Source organism: Mus caroli, unplaced genomic scaffold (genome assembly GCF_978045245.1).
Source record: "Mus caroli unplaced genomic scaffold, Mus_caroli_1 scaffold_8, whole genome shotgun sequence".
In the NCBI taxonomy this organism is placed as follows: domain Eukaryota; kingdom Metazoa; phylum Chordata; class Mammalia; order Rodentia; family Muridae; genus Mus; species Mus caroli.
The window spans coordinates 38,676-56,177 of NW_028227263.1; the positions used below are offsets into that span (position 1 = coordinate 38,676).

Here is a 17,502-nt window from a genome sequence, read left to right on the forward strand (position 1 = left end):
TTGGCCTTGTTCCTGTCTTCTTCAGGCAACTATTACTGAGGAACGATGGGTAACGCTTTCCTGAAACTATTTCTGATTTTAAAAGTATGTTCATGGATCATAATAAACAAACAAATAAATATATGTTGAAGGCATATATTTCTTGAGCTGGGGACATGATTAGCTGGCAGAGAAATTACCAGCATGCAGGAAGTTCTAGGTTTGATCCATACTTGGTATGATGATGGTACATGCTTGTAGTCCTAAAACTTGCAAGGCTGAGGCAGGAGGATCACTAGTTTGAGACTAGCCATGGGCTCCATATAGAGTTCCAAGCCTGGGTTACATAGCCAGACCTTGCCTCAAAGAATAAAACAAAACATAATAAAAAACCAAAGTGAAAGAAAGGAAAGTGGAAAGAGAAAGAGGAAGAAAGAAAAATAAAAAGGAAGAGGTGAGGCACTCAGCCCCTCTGAGAGCATGCTTGCCTGGCGTGCTCAAAGCCTTGGGTGCCATCCCAGCCTTACTAAACCTGGGCATGGTGGTCCGCAGCTGTCATCCTAGCACTTAGAAGGTGTATTCCAGAGGGTCAGAAGTTCAAGGTCATCCTCTGCTACATTGAGAGTCTAACCTGGGCAATCTCAAAATGAGATTGAGTTTAGAGTTCATTGTTCTCTCTCTCTCTCTCTCTCTCTCTCTCTCTCTGTGTGTGTGTGTGTGTGTGTGTGTGTATTGCAGAGGGTGGGGGAACTGAGAACATGCTAAGCTAGCTCTGCTTTCTTTGTCACTGAGGAGTAAGAAGGAGACTTACTTAGGGACTGGCTGTCAGCCTTAACGTCCAATTCTGTATCAGTCATGTGAATCTTGTTCCCAGTATCCTGTTGTCCATTTCTCTTTGCACTTGAAACATGTCTAGAATGGGACAGGTGACTGCTAATGCAGCCTCAGTGCCCTGGATAACCTTATGCAGTGGTTAGAAGACAACGTGTTGAAGTCTGTTCTCTCTCCTTCTGCCTTGTGAATTCAGGTTGTCAGGCCAAGCTTCATGGACTTCCATGTCTGTCTCTTCCTTAGCTTGGTGCCTTGCTCTTCCTGCCTTTGGCTTTGATCTACAGTTACCTCTCTGATCTGCCAGGCTGAGCCCCATTTTACACCATTCTCACTATGTGTCTCAGCCCCTTTGGGGCTGCGGACCACCATGCCCAGGTTTTGTAAGGCTGGGATGGCATCCAAGGCTTTGAGTGCGACAGGCAAGCATGCTATCTGAGGGGCTGCGTGCCTTGCCTCGCCTCTTCCTTTTTATTTTTCTTTTTATTTACATTACAATTCATAACAGTAACAACATTTCCATTATGAACTAGCAACAAACTTTATGGTTGGGTCACCACAACATGAGAAATTGTATTAAAGGGTCACAGCACTAGGAAAGTTGAGAACCACCACTTTACCTGCTCATGAACTGGTTTTAAAATTCCCAATTGGGGAGGAGATACCTGCCTAGGTCACAGAGCTGCAGGCTCTCACCTGATTCTAGCAGGTCTTGAACTGTGTTATACCCTTCTACTCTTACCCAGACTGTAAAAAGAAACAAGCCTCTCACCTGCTCCTGAGTGTGCCAATCTGTCCTTCCGCAAAGATGGTGATCCCTCTTGGCTGTGATCCCTGGAAGTGTTTCCAGCAGCACCGTGAGGCCTGGGCTTCTCAGCTGTTTCTGCAGGTCCTGACTCAGTGTCTCTTCCACTAAGCAAAGATGGTCCCGTCTGTCTCTACTGCTCCCAGTCACATAGAACCCTTGATTAGGGGGACCCCCCCTCAAGGACCTTGGCTTCCTTTCAGAAGTGTGAGAAGGAATCCCAGATATAAACGCTGGGAGGATGCCCATCCACCCTCTGGAGACCTGCACCCACAGGAGCCTAGCTGAAAACTAATGGGCCTCCCCAGTATGGCACTCTCCTGCCCCACCCAGATTCCTTTGATACTGGGGGCTTTTGATGATTCTAGCAAGGACCACTCCTTCTGGCATCATCCTGGTATCCTCTCCCTTCTCAATGCCTCAGAGCATTAGCAGCCCCATCATGGGTTTGGGAATTAGGGTGGAGCCTCAAAGAGAGTGGGAGTTCTATGGACTAGGAAAGGTCATTACAGGCACCCATGTGCAGAGATGCTTAGCTAATGTACTTACCCATCTCAGGTTGCTAAAAGCGAAGAGATGCAAACACTGGCTGGGGAGTCTGCCATCTTACTCTGCACTTGGGAGTGGAGTGACTACAGAGTTCAGGCAACCTCACTGAGCCTCAGGGTCTTCACCATAGGTTGACTAGTCACCCCTGACCTCCAAAGCCCAGTGAGACTCGAAAATCACACCCATGCTCTTGGCCTTGGGTGGTGACCCTTTCTCACGCTGGTCACTTATACTTTTCTGCTAGGAGCACGAAGGCAGGATGGAGGCTGAAGGCACCTGAGCCCAGAAGTTCTTGGGACACCTGCATCCAGCTACACTTGAACCTTTTAGTAGTATGAGCCACTCCATTTTGTGTGTGTGTGTGTGTGTATGTATGTATGTATGTATGTATGTATGTGTGTGTGTATGTATGGCTGATGAGCTGGTTCAGTGGTTATGAGTATTTGCTAGCCAGGCATGGTGGCACACACCTTTAATCCCAGCACTCAGAAGGCAGGGGGGAGCAGATCTCTATAGGACAGTCTGGCCTATAGAGAGTGTCTTGAAAAGCAAAACAAAACAAAACAAAACAAAACAAGTGCTTAGTGGCCTTTTGGAGGACCTGAGTTCAGTGCTCAGAATCCACGGCAAGTGTCTCGCAGTAACCAGCAACTGCAGATCCAGAGGGTCTGACACCTTTTTCCTGACCTCTGTGGGCAGCTATACCACAGACAGACAGACAGACAGACACACACACACTAAATAAATAAATAAATCTTTAAGATAAAATGTAACACAAACCAAAAATCCACCCTTCTCCACCTTCCTTTGACCAGCACTACAGATACACATTACTATGCCTGGCTCTTTACCTGAGAGCACATGGGGCACAGAAATCAGGTCCCTTGCTTGCCCAGCAGAAACTTTGCTGACTGAGCCATCTCTGAGCCTTGAGTTTCATATTTTATGCCAGAATTTTTTGTTTGTTTATTTTTATTATTTTTAGCTGTGTATATGTGTGTTTATTTATCTGTATTTGGGTGTGCACACATGAATGTATGTGTGTCTATCTGTATGCAGGCATGTGCACATGAATGTGTGTGTGTCTGCCTGCATTCAGGTGTGTGCACAGGGATGTATTTGTGTCTGTCTGTACTTAGGTGTGTGCACATGAGTGTATGTATGTGTGTGTTTGAAGGTGGGTGTGTGCACAGGAATGTATGTGTGTCTGTCTGTACTTAGGTGTGTGCACATGAGTTTGTGTGTGTGTGTCTGAATGTAGGTGTGTACACAAGAATGTATGTGTGTGTCTGAATGTGGGCATGTACACAGGAATGTGTGTGTGCATGTGTATGAATGTGGGTGTGTACACAGGAATGTATGTGTGCATGTGTCTGAATGAAGATGTGTGCACAGGAATGCCGAGGGTCAGATTTCCCTGGAGCTGATTGTGACCCACCAGATGTGTGTGTTGAGAGTTGAACTTGGTTTCTTGGAAGAACAGTACATACTCTTAACCAATAAGCCATCCCTCCAGCCCTTAAATTCTTAAAACTTAAATTCTTAAGTCAAAACAAAACCCTTTTTCTATCAGCACATTTTGGTTCAGAATCTTTAACCAACAGGCTGGTGAGATGGCTCACTGGTTGAGAGCACTTGCTGCTCTTGCAGAGGACCTGAGTTTGGTCCCCAGCACCCATATCTAGCAGCTCACAACCACCTGTAACTCTAGCTCTGGGGGGGGGGGTCTGTGTTTTTTAGGGCATCTGCACTCACATCCAATCCCACCCCCCACATACACATAAGAAAATTAAAATAAATCTTAAAATCTCCAGCCAGTTCAGTGCCTCCTTCCCAGGGCTCCTCTAGTGGGCAGGGGGAGAGGCTGCTTCTAGGCCAGACAGGGAATAAAACAAACCAACAAAGATGAGGGACCTAGAGAACATTACTTGAAGCCCCTGTTTCTGGAGTCTTGAAGCCAGGGTCCCTTCTGGAACTTTCTACATTATTGAATTTCCTCACACACATTCCCCGAACTCCCACAATGAGTTAAATGGAAGTTTCTGTCATGCGATAGGGAACGGCCAGTTGACAGGGTTGATCAATAATCCAATCTCATAAGGCAGACATGTGGACCTGGGCTGGGAGGGGCAGGCACTGGGTGGCTGTTTAGTGGCTCGGAAATATGTGGATAGATTTGATTGTATGTTCATTAATGCTCCAGTGTAATTAATTAGAAAGGCTTTTAAAAATCGTGTGCCCAAGTAGGTGAGTCTCCTCTTGTATTGCCAGGAAACTCCAGGCTGGCAGCTGACTCATCCAAGCATTCCCCAGGAGTTTGGGTTTTGTAAACTGTGCCTGGCTGTTTCTGAGTTCTCCAGCTCCTTGCTAAGTTACAACAGAATGTTTTTGCACACCATGGTTCGATGCCAGAAGTTTGCCAGAGCTTTTCTAGCTTTGTGTCTTCATAACCAGCCCATCAGAAGGCCTTGCCCCAACCCTGCCTCTCTTCCTTGCTCCTAGAGGAGTCCATCTCAAAATTAGGTGGGTAGCTGGCAAGATGGCTCAGTGTGTAAAGGTGCCTGCTGCCAAGCCTGACACCTACGTAAGTTTGAACCCTGGGACCCCTGTGGTAGAAAGAGAGAACCGACTCCCACAAGTTACCCTTTGACCTACACATGTGTGCGCCCACCTATCCATCCACAAAATGAATAAATGTAAAAAATATATATAAATAAAATGGAAAAAGATAGAGGAAGACACCTAATGTTGACTTCCAGCCTCTATAAACACATGCATGTACACCCCCACACCTTACAACACATGTACATGCGTTCATATGTGTGCGAGCACACACACACACACACACACACAGAGTCGGGTATGGGGGGTAGAGAGAGCACTCTTAAAAATGAGAGCCCTGTAGGCATATGGCAAAGCCATGCCAAGGCTGCAGAAGCACCGGAATCTCTGGGTGAGGCGGAAGATAGAGAGAGGGCAGTGGTGGCTCACAGTTCCTTGCCTTCTGTAGAACACACCCTTTTTGCTCCAAGTCAGCCAGCCCTAGCTGGGTTGACATGGGACTTCGATAGCCAAGCTCACACCTGGCACCCCTCTAACACTTTGCTTATGAAAGACATCAAGGTTAGAGTTCACTGTGAGAAGACCCCCTGTGATTGTCTTGTGAGCTCTGACATCCTACAACTGGTGTGAGCAACCTTGTAGAGACACCCAGGGGCCTACACCAAACCATCAGCCATGAGCCTGTTAAACACATTAGGTCCCTAACAGTCAAGTCATTGCCCTCGTCGGCAGTGCTTGGGATTAGCCAGCTGTGTCTGTCTGTGTGCATATGTATAAACATGGATGTGCAGGTATGTGCGAAGGACAGAGGTCAATGTCTGAAGCCTGCCTGTTTTACCCTCCATCTTCTTTTTCTGAGATCTCTCACTGAACCCAAAGCTTGTTGTTAATTTATCTAGACTGACTTACTAGCAAGCCCCATGTATCCTCCTGTCTCTGTCACCCCAGAATTGGGGTCACAGGCACACACACCCTATGCCTGGCTTTTAACGCTGGTGCTGGAGACATGGATTTATAGCAAGAACTTTGCCTCCTGAGCTGCTGTGTTTGAGCATATCCCTGCTTCTCCTTCCCCATCGTATGCTCAGATGCATGCCACCGCCCCTGTGGGAGCTGTGCATGGGGCTTGGGAACTGAGGTCCTGTGACTTGCAGGTGGCAGATCTCAGCTTTCCTGAGGCTTGCTTGTTCTTCATCTTTCTAATTTGTCCTCATTTTCCTTTTGCTCTATCTGACAGTGCCCCTCTTCTTCGTTAGTTCTGCAGAGCTACGGGTGGCAGGAAGTATGAGAGGCACAGCGCTATCTGCCCTATATTCCTGTCTCCATTCCACCCGACCATGTGCTGCTGGGAGGTCCCGCTGAGTAACAGCCCTCACAGGCACACAGCACCTTAATAGGAGTTATGGTCCTGAGCCCTGGCTCTCTGCTGTCCTATGGTGGAGAATGGCTTTGCTCTGGGGTTTCAGGCCGAAGAATCTGCAGAATTTAGGGGGGAAGTCCTGCCTTTGTGAAACCCCCAGAAATAAGGCGGCTTGGGAGAGCTGCAGGAAACCTGATGGCCCCATCATTGTCCAGCCCCTCTGGAGCCCACTTTAATAATTAAACACTCCAGGAGAGTGGAGGAAAATGGTGGGCCTCTGTGGTTTCTAACGGCTTAGTCCTCTTAGCATCTTCTTCTCCATTAGCATGGAGTAAGGGGTCTGGGAAAGGGTTAATGAGGGAGTACAGAAAAGCCTACTCTTCCACAAGACTTCAGTGCACTGCACAGAATCACCCTGCCGTCTACTTCTCAGCAGGTGCTGTCTGTACACAGGCTGAGCTGGACCTAGGTGGGGACGCCCCTTGTAGGCCACAGCTCACTCCCAGGGGATTCAAGTGTGAGGACTGGGGTGGAGGCTCTTAAGAAGACTCTTAAGAGACTCTGGGAAGCCAAGAGACTCCAGATGACCTCTCAGCCAGGCACCCCCAGGACCCACATGGCACTGAGACCATCCCTGTAGCTGTGGCACATGCACATTCTCAGTGCTCTGCTGCAAGGGTGGAGGCTGCAGGGAACACTCTGGAGGGAACAGATCAGCATGGCTTTGGTGATGGGCCATCAGGAACATGACCTTGGTGGACTTAGCTACTACCCCTAAATGCTAGTGCCCTGGGATCCTGCAGCCTATAATAAAGATCAATGGACTCAGGGTGTATGGCTAGCATCCCTGCCCCTTGGTGAGTATGCTGCTCACGCCTTCCCTGCCCCCCCTGCCCTCCTGCCCTTCCTGGCTTTCTACGGAGGACTGCAACTCTTTAGGCGACATATCCTTACAGAATACAGAAGCCTAGGTATAGATAGAGTCAGGCAGAGCAGAAGCGCAGCCCAGCGGTGTGGCCAGATAACCAGTGGAGATCCAGAGTGAGGGGAAAGGAACAGATGGCCACCCACCCTGGACTCCAGCTGTCCCTGGATCTCCTCACTGTGGGACACAGAGAAGACACTGGACATTGAACCTGCCTCACTGCAAGGTTAAAAAAAATGTGTATTGATATATACTTTATTATCTTTTATAAAACTTCCTTTGGCTACACAGGCCACTGTGCTGGATGATGAGTGACATCGTGGTGGCAGCCTCCAGGGGGCCAGAGTCCACTTTGAAATGGGTACAGGAGATTGAGGACTTAGCAGTGGACTACAGTGGCCTGGAAGATGCTGAGTGCAGTCAGCTGCCCAGAGCTGGCTGGTTGGGGTGAGTGGGTGGGGTCAGAAAAGCAGTCAGCTACCCATGGTGACAAAAGGTCCTTTCTGTCTCACATGGCTTGCTAAGGCCAGATCCCATCCCATTAAAGTCACTAGGTGACTCATCAAAGGGGCAGGGGCTTGTTTGCAGGGTGCAATGCCAGTGGACAGGACCCAGTTCCAGATAGCACCGTTCTCTCGGGTTTGTTCTGATGCAGCCTTGGGAGGCTGAACAACTCCCTGGGGATGGGGCTGAGGCTGCTGGCCCAGGGAGGGTGATGCTCGCTGAGTCACGCTTGAGGAGGTGACCTCCTTCTTGCCTTCCCTCTTGAGCTTCTGTTAAGAAGGGACCCTACCATGCTGGTAAGGGCAACTTTGGTACACTGAGTCACAGAAGCAGAATGGTTGGGGAGCAGAGGCCACAGGGTCTGTCTAAAGGAGGCTGCTCAGCCTCCTGGCCACCCCTGACAAGAGTGTTAAGGCAGGTCTTCTCCCTGGCAGCACAGGGGCAGCTGCCCTACTCCTGCCCTCGGGCAGAGTGTCTCTGGAAGCTACTGGCCGCTCTCTGCTGCAGCCTTGCCCCAGAAGTTGGCCTCTCAGGATGCGTTCCCAGAGGGGCACTGCATTTCCATGGTGACCGTGTTGGGTGTGCTGCTAGCAGCGTCCCCCGGCTCTGCACCATCCCGGAGAGCCCGCTGGAAGACCACCCTGAGAGGTTCCCACAGGCGCTGTGACTTGTCTCTCCCAGCCAGGAAGTAGACGATGGGTTTGGCACTGCTGTTGATGCAGATACACAAGTCAGTGACGTACTCGGGGAAGGGGGCTGGGATCTGGAAGACCCAGAAGAGGAACCAGTCGATCCCCAAGTAGATGGATGATACGAGGAAGACAGAGATGATCGCCAGGACCACGTGATTGAGCTTGGCAGAGCGCTGGCGGCGCCGTGCTCGGCACTCTACATGCAGGATGAGCGCCAGGCAGGGAAGTACCATGAGTGGGCAGAAGAGAAAGAACAGCAAGATGCCCAGGGCGATGTCCATGTTGCGGCAGACTGTACCAGGGGCCTCGTGGCCCAGGAACATACAGAAGTAATTGTGGATACTGGTAACCAGGAATGATAGCATCCAGAGCAGGGCACAGACCCCAGCAGACAGGCGCTTGGGCCTCCGACGCCAGTACCAGGTGGGGAAGATGACGGACACACAGCGTTCGATGCTAATGGCTGGCAGGAGGCTCACACCTGTGAAGAATGTGCAGAGCCCCACGATCCGGGACACTCTTCGAACGTAGTCGGGGAAGGAGCCCAGGAAGGTCCCCATGTTCAGGAGAGCAATCACGGCCTTGCTCAAGAGGTACATCCCATCGGCGCTGGCCAGGTGCAGGAAGTAGATGGAGAAGGGGGTCCTCTTGATGGAGAAGCCGAAAAACCAGAGGACCAGCCCGTTTCCCACCAGGCCACACAGGCAAAGCAGCAGGAAGATGTAGTTTGTGACAGCCGGCGGAGGGAGCGTAGCAATCTGCTCAATGGTCAGAAATCCTCTGCTGTAGAGCTCCCGAGTCTCGCTCATACCAGGACACATCTGTGCAGGTGCAAAGGGGACACATATGTAAGCCTACCTGCCCTTCCCTGGCCCTCAGCAGACCTGTTTCTGGGCCTGTTTCCATTAGCTACCCAGGAGGTGGAGTCTGCTGGGTTCCTGGGTCCCTGGCTATGGAATGATGAACCCAGGAGAAGCCAGAGCAGAAGGAGCCCCGACCCCAGCTGAGGCTAACACTGGTTCTCAGTCTAGAGCCAACAGGTCAGCATATCCACAGGGTGAGCCGAGCTCTGGGCTACTCACAGGTCAGCCAGGTCCAAATAGCCAAGTGAAGGCAGTGCACGGCAGAGGGGTGGGGAGTGCTTGCTGAGCAAGTGTGCGGAGCAGAGTTCAGATACCCAGTCTCTGCCAGGCGGGCACAGTGGCCCTCCTGTTATTTAAAAGGCAGAAAGAGGGGAGTTCCCTGAGCAAGCCGGGGAGATGAGCCTACATCAGCCTGCTCTGGTCTTAATTGAGAGATCCAGTCTCAGAGAATAAAGTGGGGGAAGTGATTAGGAAACCGTGTTAACCTTAGGCCTCCACATGCACCAACCACAGATATACAACACACATGGGCCTGTACACATTTGAACACACTCACTCACACCACACACTCACTCACTCACACATAGACTCTCATACACAACACACACACCCCAAATATACTCACGCACCACACACTCACACCACATGTACACACACACAAACACACATACACACATACTCATATACCCACATACCACACACACACACACACACACACACACACAAAGAATTAGAAAAATCAATAAAAAGCCCCAATAAACAGATGGAAGGCTGGGCTTGGTAATGTGACACTGTCATCTTAGAGGAAGGAAGATTGTAAGTTCAAGCCTAAGCTGGGAAAAGTAATGAAACCCAGTCTCAAGATAAAAGCCTTCAGACAGGCGTGGCAGAACATCTGCTCTTGCAGAGGACTCAAGTTTAGTTCCCAGAACCCACTTTGAGTGGCTGGCAACTGCTTGTAACTCCAGCTCCAGAGGATCTGACTCCCTCTTATGGCCTCCAAGAGCACTGTATACTCGTGTGCACGCGCGCGCGCGCGCGCGTGCACACACACACACACACACACACTTTTTAATAGAGGACTGGAGATAAAGCTTGGGGGCAGAGCTTGCCCGGCATGTGGAGGTCTAAGGCTTCAATTCCCAGTACCAAATGATCACAGAGATCATGGACAGGATAGCAGATGTGTGCACGAATTGTTCTGATAATGTTTCAAATTTAAATCATGAAAGTATTTATTCCTAAAGAAATAAAATCATTAGAAAGGGATGTGAGTGGGAACAAACAAAAGACCTTGCTTCTAGCTGGAGTTGGCTTCTATGCCACAGTTGGACTAGAGGCAGCTGCCCTCTGCTAGGCCAGGGCTGCCTTTTGGGGTTCTGGATAATGAGAAGGTTAGGGGGTACCTGGGAGAGGCTTCTAGTGGTGATCAGTGTTTAAGCTTCAAGAAGAGGCTCAGAATTTTACAGCTGGGCAGGGCAGAGGAGCTCAGCCCTACTGAGCACCAGGGCTAGCACTGAGGGCTGAGCTGACTCAGGACCCTGGGCCAGGTGTCAGAAACTGGGAGCAGGGACACAGTAGCAAAACCAAGGGCACACCTTCCTAGCCAAGTGAGCAGTTGCTGTACTCCAGCCAGAGGGTTTGGAGGATCTGTGGGCAGAGGGGTGGTTCTTCCTTCAATCCCAGATAACCTGCCTCTATGGATGGTAACGTGAAATAGTTTGATATTTCTGGATTAACATTTTAAAACAATCGTGTGAGCCAATACCATGAGCCAATGAGCCAGCTGTGTGCTACTCTGTTCTCCAGGTTGTTTAGAGCCCCCACATTGCCACACACACAAAGGTTGCCCTATGCATATTGCTTCCCTCCTCCTTGCAGACATCACCAATCTATCCCAGGATTTTCTTCCTATGTCCGGTGTCTGTTTTCATGGCTCAGGGAAGTAGGAAGTTCTAGGGGCAAGATCTTTGCTGCCACCTTCCAAATGGCCTTGGCAGAAAGCTGGGCCCTGAGAAAATGCTTTATGCTGACATTCTCTAATAAAGGGAAGTTTAGTGAGGATTCTGGAATTTAGGTTTCTTTAAAAAACACACAGAAATATTATAAAATGCACTTTCATTTTAACCCCAGGTGTAGGGATGTAAGTCTGCTTCACAGCAGCTGACTATGATTTGCCTCGTGCTCTAGAAGAGGCATGGTTTTGCCTGCTGCAGATAGTTTTTGTGATTTTGTAATGTTTGGAATTCTGGGAAGTTTTTAGAGGTTATATAAATGGTAGGGCCCCATTAGGTGGGGTTGGTGGTTGCTGGGTGTTCAAGGGAGTTGGTTGCAGTTTGTTAATAATAATGCTCAAAGAAGAAACTAAAGGAAATAGATTAGATTTGGAGATATCTCTCTCTCCCCCTTTATTTTTCATTATCTCCTGCCTAGTGTTAGGGGGTGAAATGAGGTGGGGAAAAATAAAGGGTGAGAAGAGAAGAACCCACAAAGTAGCAAAGACCAGATACAGAGAAGTATCCTCTGGCCTGGCTGTGTCCATAGGAATTTACAAGCAGGAACTATGGATGCTGTATAAATTTAGGGAGACACTGAGTTGCCAGAACAAGTTCTTTATGCAGTTTTGGTCCCTACCTGACTACTTCTAAGAATTCATTGGCTAACATCTTCTGTCCACCCCTAAACCTAGCTGCCTAGCTCTTTCTCTGCTCCCCTTTCCTGGAGCTTCTCTGTTGCTGCCCCAGGCCTCTGACTCACTGGACCAGACCCAGATGCAGACCTCTGTCCTTTGTGGACCAGCTCAGCAGTAGAAGCTGGCTTTCTGGGACTGGACAAAGCCTTTGTGTATCACCTAGCTAGAAAAGTCTGCAGTCCCTCAATGGGTGTTGGTAGCCTGGGTGGGGGTGGGGGGTGGGCTGGGGCTGGGAGACAGGCATGAGAGATGGGAAGGACTGGTGAGGTTCTGGGCAGGAGCTACTATTTGCAGCCCCACACTACACTGTGAATCACCACTCCAGAGTCTGCTCCCACCCAGGGCCTTGTCTTCTCTAGGGACTCTGGGATACCTCCTAGCATGCCCAGTCCCTGCCTCTAGGTATCATCCTGGCATGAGCCTTAGTTTTCTCAAGTCTAGGGGAGGCTGGGATGAGGAAGTAACCCAACTTAAAAAGGGAAATCCACACTTTTCCAGGGCGAAGAAGCAAGGGCTGGGCAGAAAAGTGATGGGTCATCCTAGGGTACTGTGTGAGCTTTAGGTGGGGTTAGAGCCAGCTGCAGATTTCCATTCGTGGCTCATGCTTCCAGACTTGGAGCAAAACACACCCCTTGGGTGGCCCAGTGTGGCACAATTCCATGGCACACACAACAGATGATGTGCCACTATGGAACTGGCAGAGGCTGTCTGACCTGGTCTGACCATGAACAGTGAACAGTGATCATCCCATCTCTGGAAGAAAAGGGGGAGGAAGTGAGACCTTTCAAGACTGATAAACAATGACTCAAAGACAGCATGGTAAGGGACTCCTGGGACGCTCAGTGCCAGCTCTGATGATGGCACTGGCCTCAGAGGAACCAGTTAACCTAGTCACAAAGTCCAGATGTGCCTGCTACTCACTCAGGGTTGGAGGGCAGACCTGGACAGTGAGTGCAGGAGATGCTGGGCTGTGTGGCCCTCTCAACCACATGCTCCCACAGACTAAGGACCCCCTGCCCATGATACTTGCCTTGTTCTGGTTGGTGGAGTGAGCTTCCCACGAGCAGTTTCCGGCCATCTCCAGGAGTGAGGAGTCCAGGCTCCTGTTGGGAGCTCAGCAGTATGTGTTCCTGCCTAGCAAAAGCCTAGAGAGAGGGTAGAGTGGAGTCAGTCCTGGTTCCCCACTCAGAATCTTTTGACCTCCCAGCTCAGCCCCAGCCCCCTAGGCCTTTCAGGCTTGTGGTTCTTACCACAGAGGAAGGGCTACCCTGACTCCCTCTGAGGCAGAAACTTTGTACCCTCCCTGCTCCTCCTGCCTGTGGGCTCACGATCGGACTCTGCCTGGCTCCCGGAGCCTCACTGCCACTCCCTAGGGAAAACTCTCTTTCTCCTTTCTCTTCTCATTGGACTGCAACGAGTCTGGGCCAGAATGTTTCTTCAACGTGCATGGTGGGTTCCCTTGCATCCATACCTGGAGCACCTCCCTTGTGTTTGGATAGAGGGTTCAGCAATCGGTCCTAGAAATGAGTGACACAGGACAGATTCTTTACAGTAGAGGGGCTTCCTGGAGGAGGAGGCCTTTGCTGGGTCTTGCTTTATCATATCACAGACATTGTGCATGCTCCACAATCATCTACCAACTAAGCCACACCCCCAGGCCTTCATTTGTTTTAGATGGTGCACCTAATGAAACTTTGAAGATCTGTGTACTGTCAGTGGCTGTCTCCTGTAAGCTTCACTTAGAGGTGGCAAACCAAGAAGTTGCTGTGGTGGCCCTGGTTCCAGGCTGGGTGTAGGGCTCAGTCTCATTCAGCCAATCTGGAGGCCTGGAGATGTGTTGCGTGACAAGCTAGAGAGAGGTGGACCCTGCTTGAGACTGGTCCACCCTAGCAGGCCACAGCTCATTAATATATCCACCCTGGGTCTCCTTGGAATTGAGCCCCATCTGCAGCCTGCTTTCTGCCTGCACATAGAGCAGGTGGGAGGTCTGAAGCTATGACTCAGGACACGGCCGGCTGTCAGACCCTCCTCTCCCTGAACAGGGACGTGGGCAGCACACTGCTCCACTCCTCAGAAATTCCTTCCTCAAGAAGGGCGTATCCCCAGCCGCCACGAGCACGGCCCTTGCCTCCTCCCTCCTGGATATGTGGCCCTGGCAGCTGCGTCCACCCATTGGCTGTCCAGTCAGCGCAAGTGTCACGCCCCCTCCTTAACTCTAGGCCTCATTCGGCTGGAGGGGCGGGGGTGGGAGGTGGGAGGATGTTGGGGACTTAGGCCACACCCCCAACCCTTCATTTCTATTGGATGGTGTTCCTAGGCCCACAGACATGCTCCTAACCAGTGTACAGAGCCCATTTCCGCCCTGGCTATCCACCCCCTCCACCCGCCGCCCTCTACCTGTGTGCTCCTTCTGGTGTACCCCGACTAAGAGTGGCTCATTGTGGGACCTACTTGGGTGTCCTGAATACGTAGGCATGAGTGATGTTTGTGCAGAGAGGTTGCAAACTGCTGGTGATGCAAAGTGTGCCCCCTCCCACCAGGCGTCATTCGTAGCTATACAAGGAAGCTAACCCAGGTTTTCTAGGTACCTACACCCCCAGCATCCTCTACTGATGCCACTCTTTCTGATACTTGCTACTCCCAGCTTTCTCCCTCAGTGATGTCCTGACTCAGGGGACCTTTCATCCCACCAGGCTGAACCTCCAACTAGACACATGCCCCGTGGGACAGATGAATATGCTTCCAGGTCAACTCTATGACTGGTTTGGTCTCTATCCATGGTCACTGTCCTACTCCAGATTATTTGCAAAGTTATTCACTCACACAGAGAGATCCAGAAGCCAAGTGGACCCCAGATGGGCCATATTAAAGATGTGTGTGTGTGTGTGTGTGTGTGTGTGTGTGTGTGTGTGTGACATGTATGAGGATGTGTGTATGGGGATGTGTGTGAATACATGTGCTCTGGGCAGGATCTGGGCCATGACAGAACCCACTTCACTAAAGCCCATGGAAAAGGCTCCCATGACTGCACCCCTAGCTCCTCCTCTCCAAACCGACAGTGGGCCACCTGTCTACCTTCTTAGATTGACAGTTGGACAGACCAGCCCTAAAGGAGCTGTCTTGGTCATTTCACTTCTACTACACCATACCCCAGTCTCTCTCCTCATGCCTTAGCTATGACCCGGCCTGGGCACTGGCCAGTCTGCTGCTGTCCGGGTTACACAGAAAGCCTGTGTTTCTGCCTAAGACTCAAGCCTCTGCTCACAATTTGACAGAAGACTTTCTCTGAGGGGGAACAGAATTCTCTGGCAAACAGCTTCATGTGAAGCCTACACCAGCACCAGGCCTGGCTGGAGAGGAAGAAGCTGAGACTATCAGTTGTCTTACCTTGTGTTGCTAATCCCCAAATGCCCCCAACAGAGTTGCCCACTGCTGTCCTCATGGCCAGCGGCATCCCTGAGCAATGAGAACCAGAACTCTGCACTTGGACCATCGCCCACTGGGTGTTCCCTTCAAACTCTTCCAGAAACCCGGCTTGGATGTAAGGTTGAAGGAAGGATAGGGAGCCCCCACCCTCAGAAGGACAAGATGGGGGCTGGAATTGGAGGATGTCTTGGGGCTAGGGGTAGAGGTAGGGTGTCACCTGAGTAGGGTATCAGGGGATGCAACACAAGAGGGGGACTCTTAAAGCCTCCTTATCCCTGGGATACTCAGACCTGTGGGAGGAGTGGAACAGGTCTTCTAGATGGGAACAGCTTTACTCTAGGGTTTCATAGCTCTGTTCTCAGAGAGGTGGGACTTCTGCAAGCTGCCTGTCATGGCAGTGGCCATTTCCCTGCCTTGAGGCTGCCAATCTCAATTGCTTGCCCTGTCCAGCCTTCACCCTACAGCCCCTGATCCTGATCCTGCAGCCCCTGTCCCTGGTCTCCCTCCCCTAGTCCCTGGGTCCCAGAGTGCTACCTGTGGCTGTCCTGATCCTCCGAGTTCCCTTCGTAGAGATCTTCTCCTGGGACTCGAGTTTGCTGACCCACGGGCAGCAGGCTAGCCAAGTACTGCCTGGAGCCTCGGAAAATTCAGGCTCAGGGTGGAGGGAGGACGAGCCCTCACCCGCCTTGCCTGTTGGAGATGGCTTTGGAAACAGAACCCGCCCCAAACCCAATTCCAGGCCCGGCAGAAGTGGGAGGGGAGAGCTAGGGGAGGAGAAAAAAGAGGAGGAGGAGGAGGAGGAAGAGGAGGAGGAGGAGCTGAACAGTGATGAGGCTTGGGGAAGGAATGCCCAGTTCAGGAGCCTTCCTCCCAACCCCACTGGGAACTCATCTCTCTGCCTGATGACGTCACTTTGGCCTGAGCACTGAGGCAGGAGTCCAGATGTTAGTATCTAGTATCCTGCAGCTCCAGAGGGCTGCCCCAGTAGAGGGAGCTCCCGGTTGTTCACTTGCTTGGTGCCTTCAGCCTGTTTCCAGTGGGCATTTCAGGGCATGTGGTGATCGTGGGGAGGTGATAGGGGAATGTCTTCTCCGTTATTTGAATTGACTGAGGGACTGGCACAGAGAAGCCAAGAAGCAGCAGGTGAGGGAACCCTATGGAGAGTGGGGGAGAAGTGTCAGAGAGAAGGCCACATGACCCAGATGGCACCAACCCATCCCCCTTGCCACCCCAGAACCTTCCTGGGGGCCCCCTGGGGCCTATGGAACCAGGAATTCCCTTCTCTCTAGCCCTAATAACAATCAGATGTCGCAAATGGAAAATTACAGCCCTTGCTCACTTGGGCTGAGCAGGGAAGTTGGCGAGCAACCATGCCTGGTGCGTGCGCTCCTCAGTGAAGATGAGTCACACACACCCCCCCTCGACGAGAAGGGGTCCTGGAAAAAGTTAGTGGCCAGGGCATGGAGCCCAAGCCTGGGTGGGTATGGAGGGAGCAGAGGGTTGGCCATGAGGGTGGGGTGCTGAGGCCTTTTTCTGCCCTGGGCCAACTTTCTCATGACCCAAGAAGCCTGAGGGAATGCCACACTTTCCTATGGGAGTGAACAGTGCCCAGATTGGAGGAGGTGTGCCTTGTGGGCATCTTACAGGGAGCCCAGAAATAGACCTCTTCCTGCACCTGCGCTGGAGCCTCCTCCTTCTGCCCATGAAGAAACCTCTCTGTCCCTTGCACCAAACTAACCTGAGAGCAGGGAGCCTTGGATGGTTGCCTGTTTGAGGCCAGCTGGCTTCCTGGGACTTGGGGGTGGGGCGGGGGGGTGGGGATAGGGATTTTTCTGAGATTCTAGAGGCTGAGAGAGGCTAGGCAGGCAGGAGGGAAGGATGGTGACCCAGCCTCCTCCACCAGAGCAGTCAGCTGTGTCCCAGCTGGGCCACTTGTTTACACTGGGAGGCCGGGGGAGGCCTAAGCCCAGCACTGGCCAAGTATAATTGCGCTTGGACACTTAAAAGGAATTGTGTGAAGTGGGCAGAGGCTATTGAATCCTCAGCCTTATTTGGTATGGAAATATGTTTCTTTGACAAAACAAGAGAGAGGTGCTTATTAAAGGGAGCTTGTCTTCGGGTCCCTGAGTTTGCAGGGTCTCTGAAGCTGCTGACCTGTCCACTGGGGGTGCTGTGGACCCACAGAAGGCCACGGCCCATGTTCATGAGCACTGGAGATTCTTTCTCTGAGCTCTGCAGACTGGACAGCCTGGCAGAAGCACCATCACCATCCTCTGAATCACAGACACACCTGCTGGCCAAGTCCTCAGGGCAAGGG

The 17,502-nt window shown here is 51.3% G+C and overlaps 1 protein-coding gene across 1 annotated transcript; it reads right to left on the reverse strand.

The window, feature by feature from the left end:
* Positions 1-7,309: 7,309 nt before the first annotated feature.
* Positions 7,310-15,908, reverse strand: Mrgprf (MAS related GPR family member F). The gene is made up of 3 exons (XM_021169015.3): positions 15,720-15,908; positions 12,790-12,904; positions 7,310-9,025 (listed from the first exon to the last, which is right to left on the reverse strand). The coding sequence occupies exons 2-3, from the start codon at positions 12,835-12,837 to the stop codon at positions 8,042-8,044; spliced, it is 1,032 nt and encodes a 343-aa protein (XP_021024674.1). The 5' UTR covers positions 12,838-12,904; positions 15,720-15,908; the 3' UTR covers positions 7,310-8,041.
* Between the last annotated feature and the right edge of the window lie 1,594 nt (positions 15,909-17,502).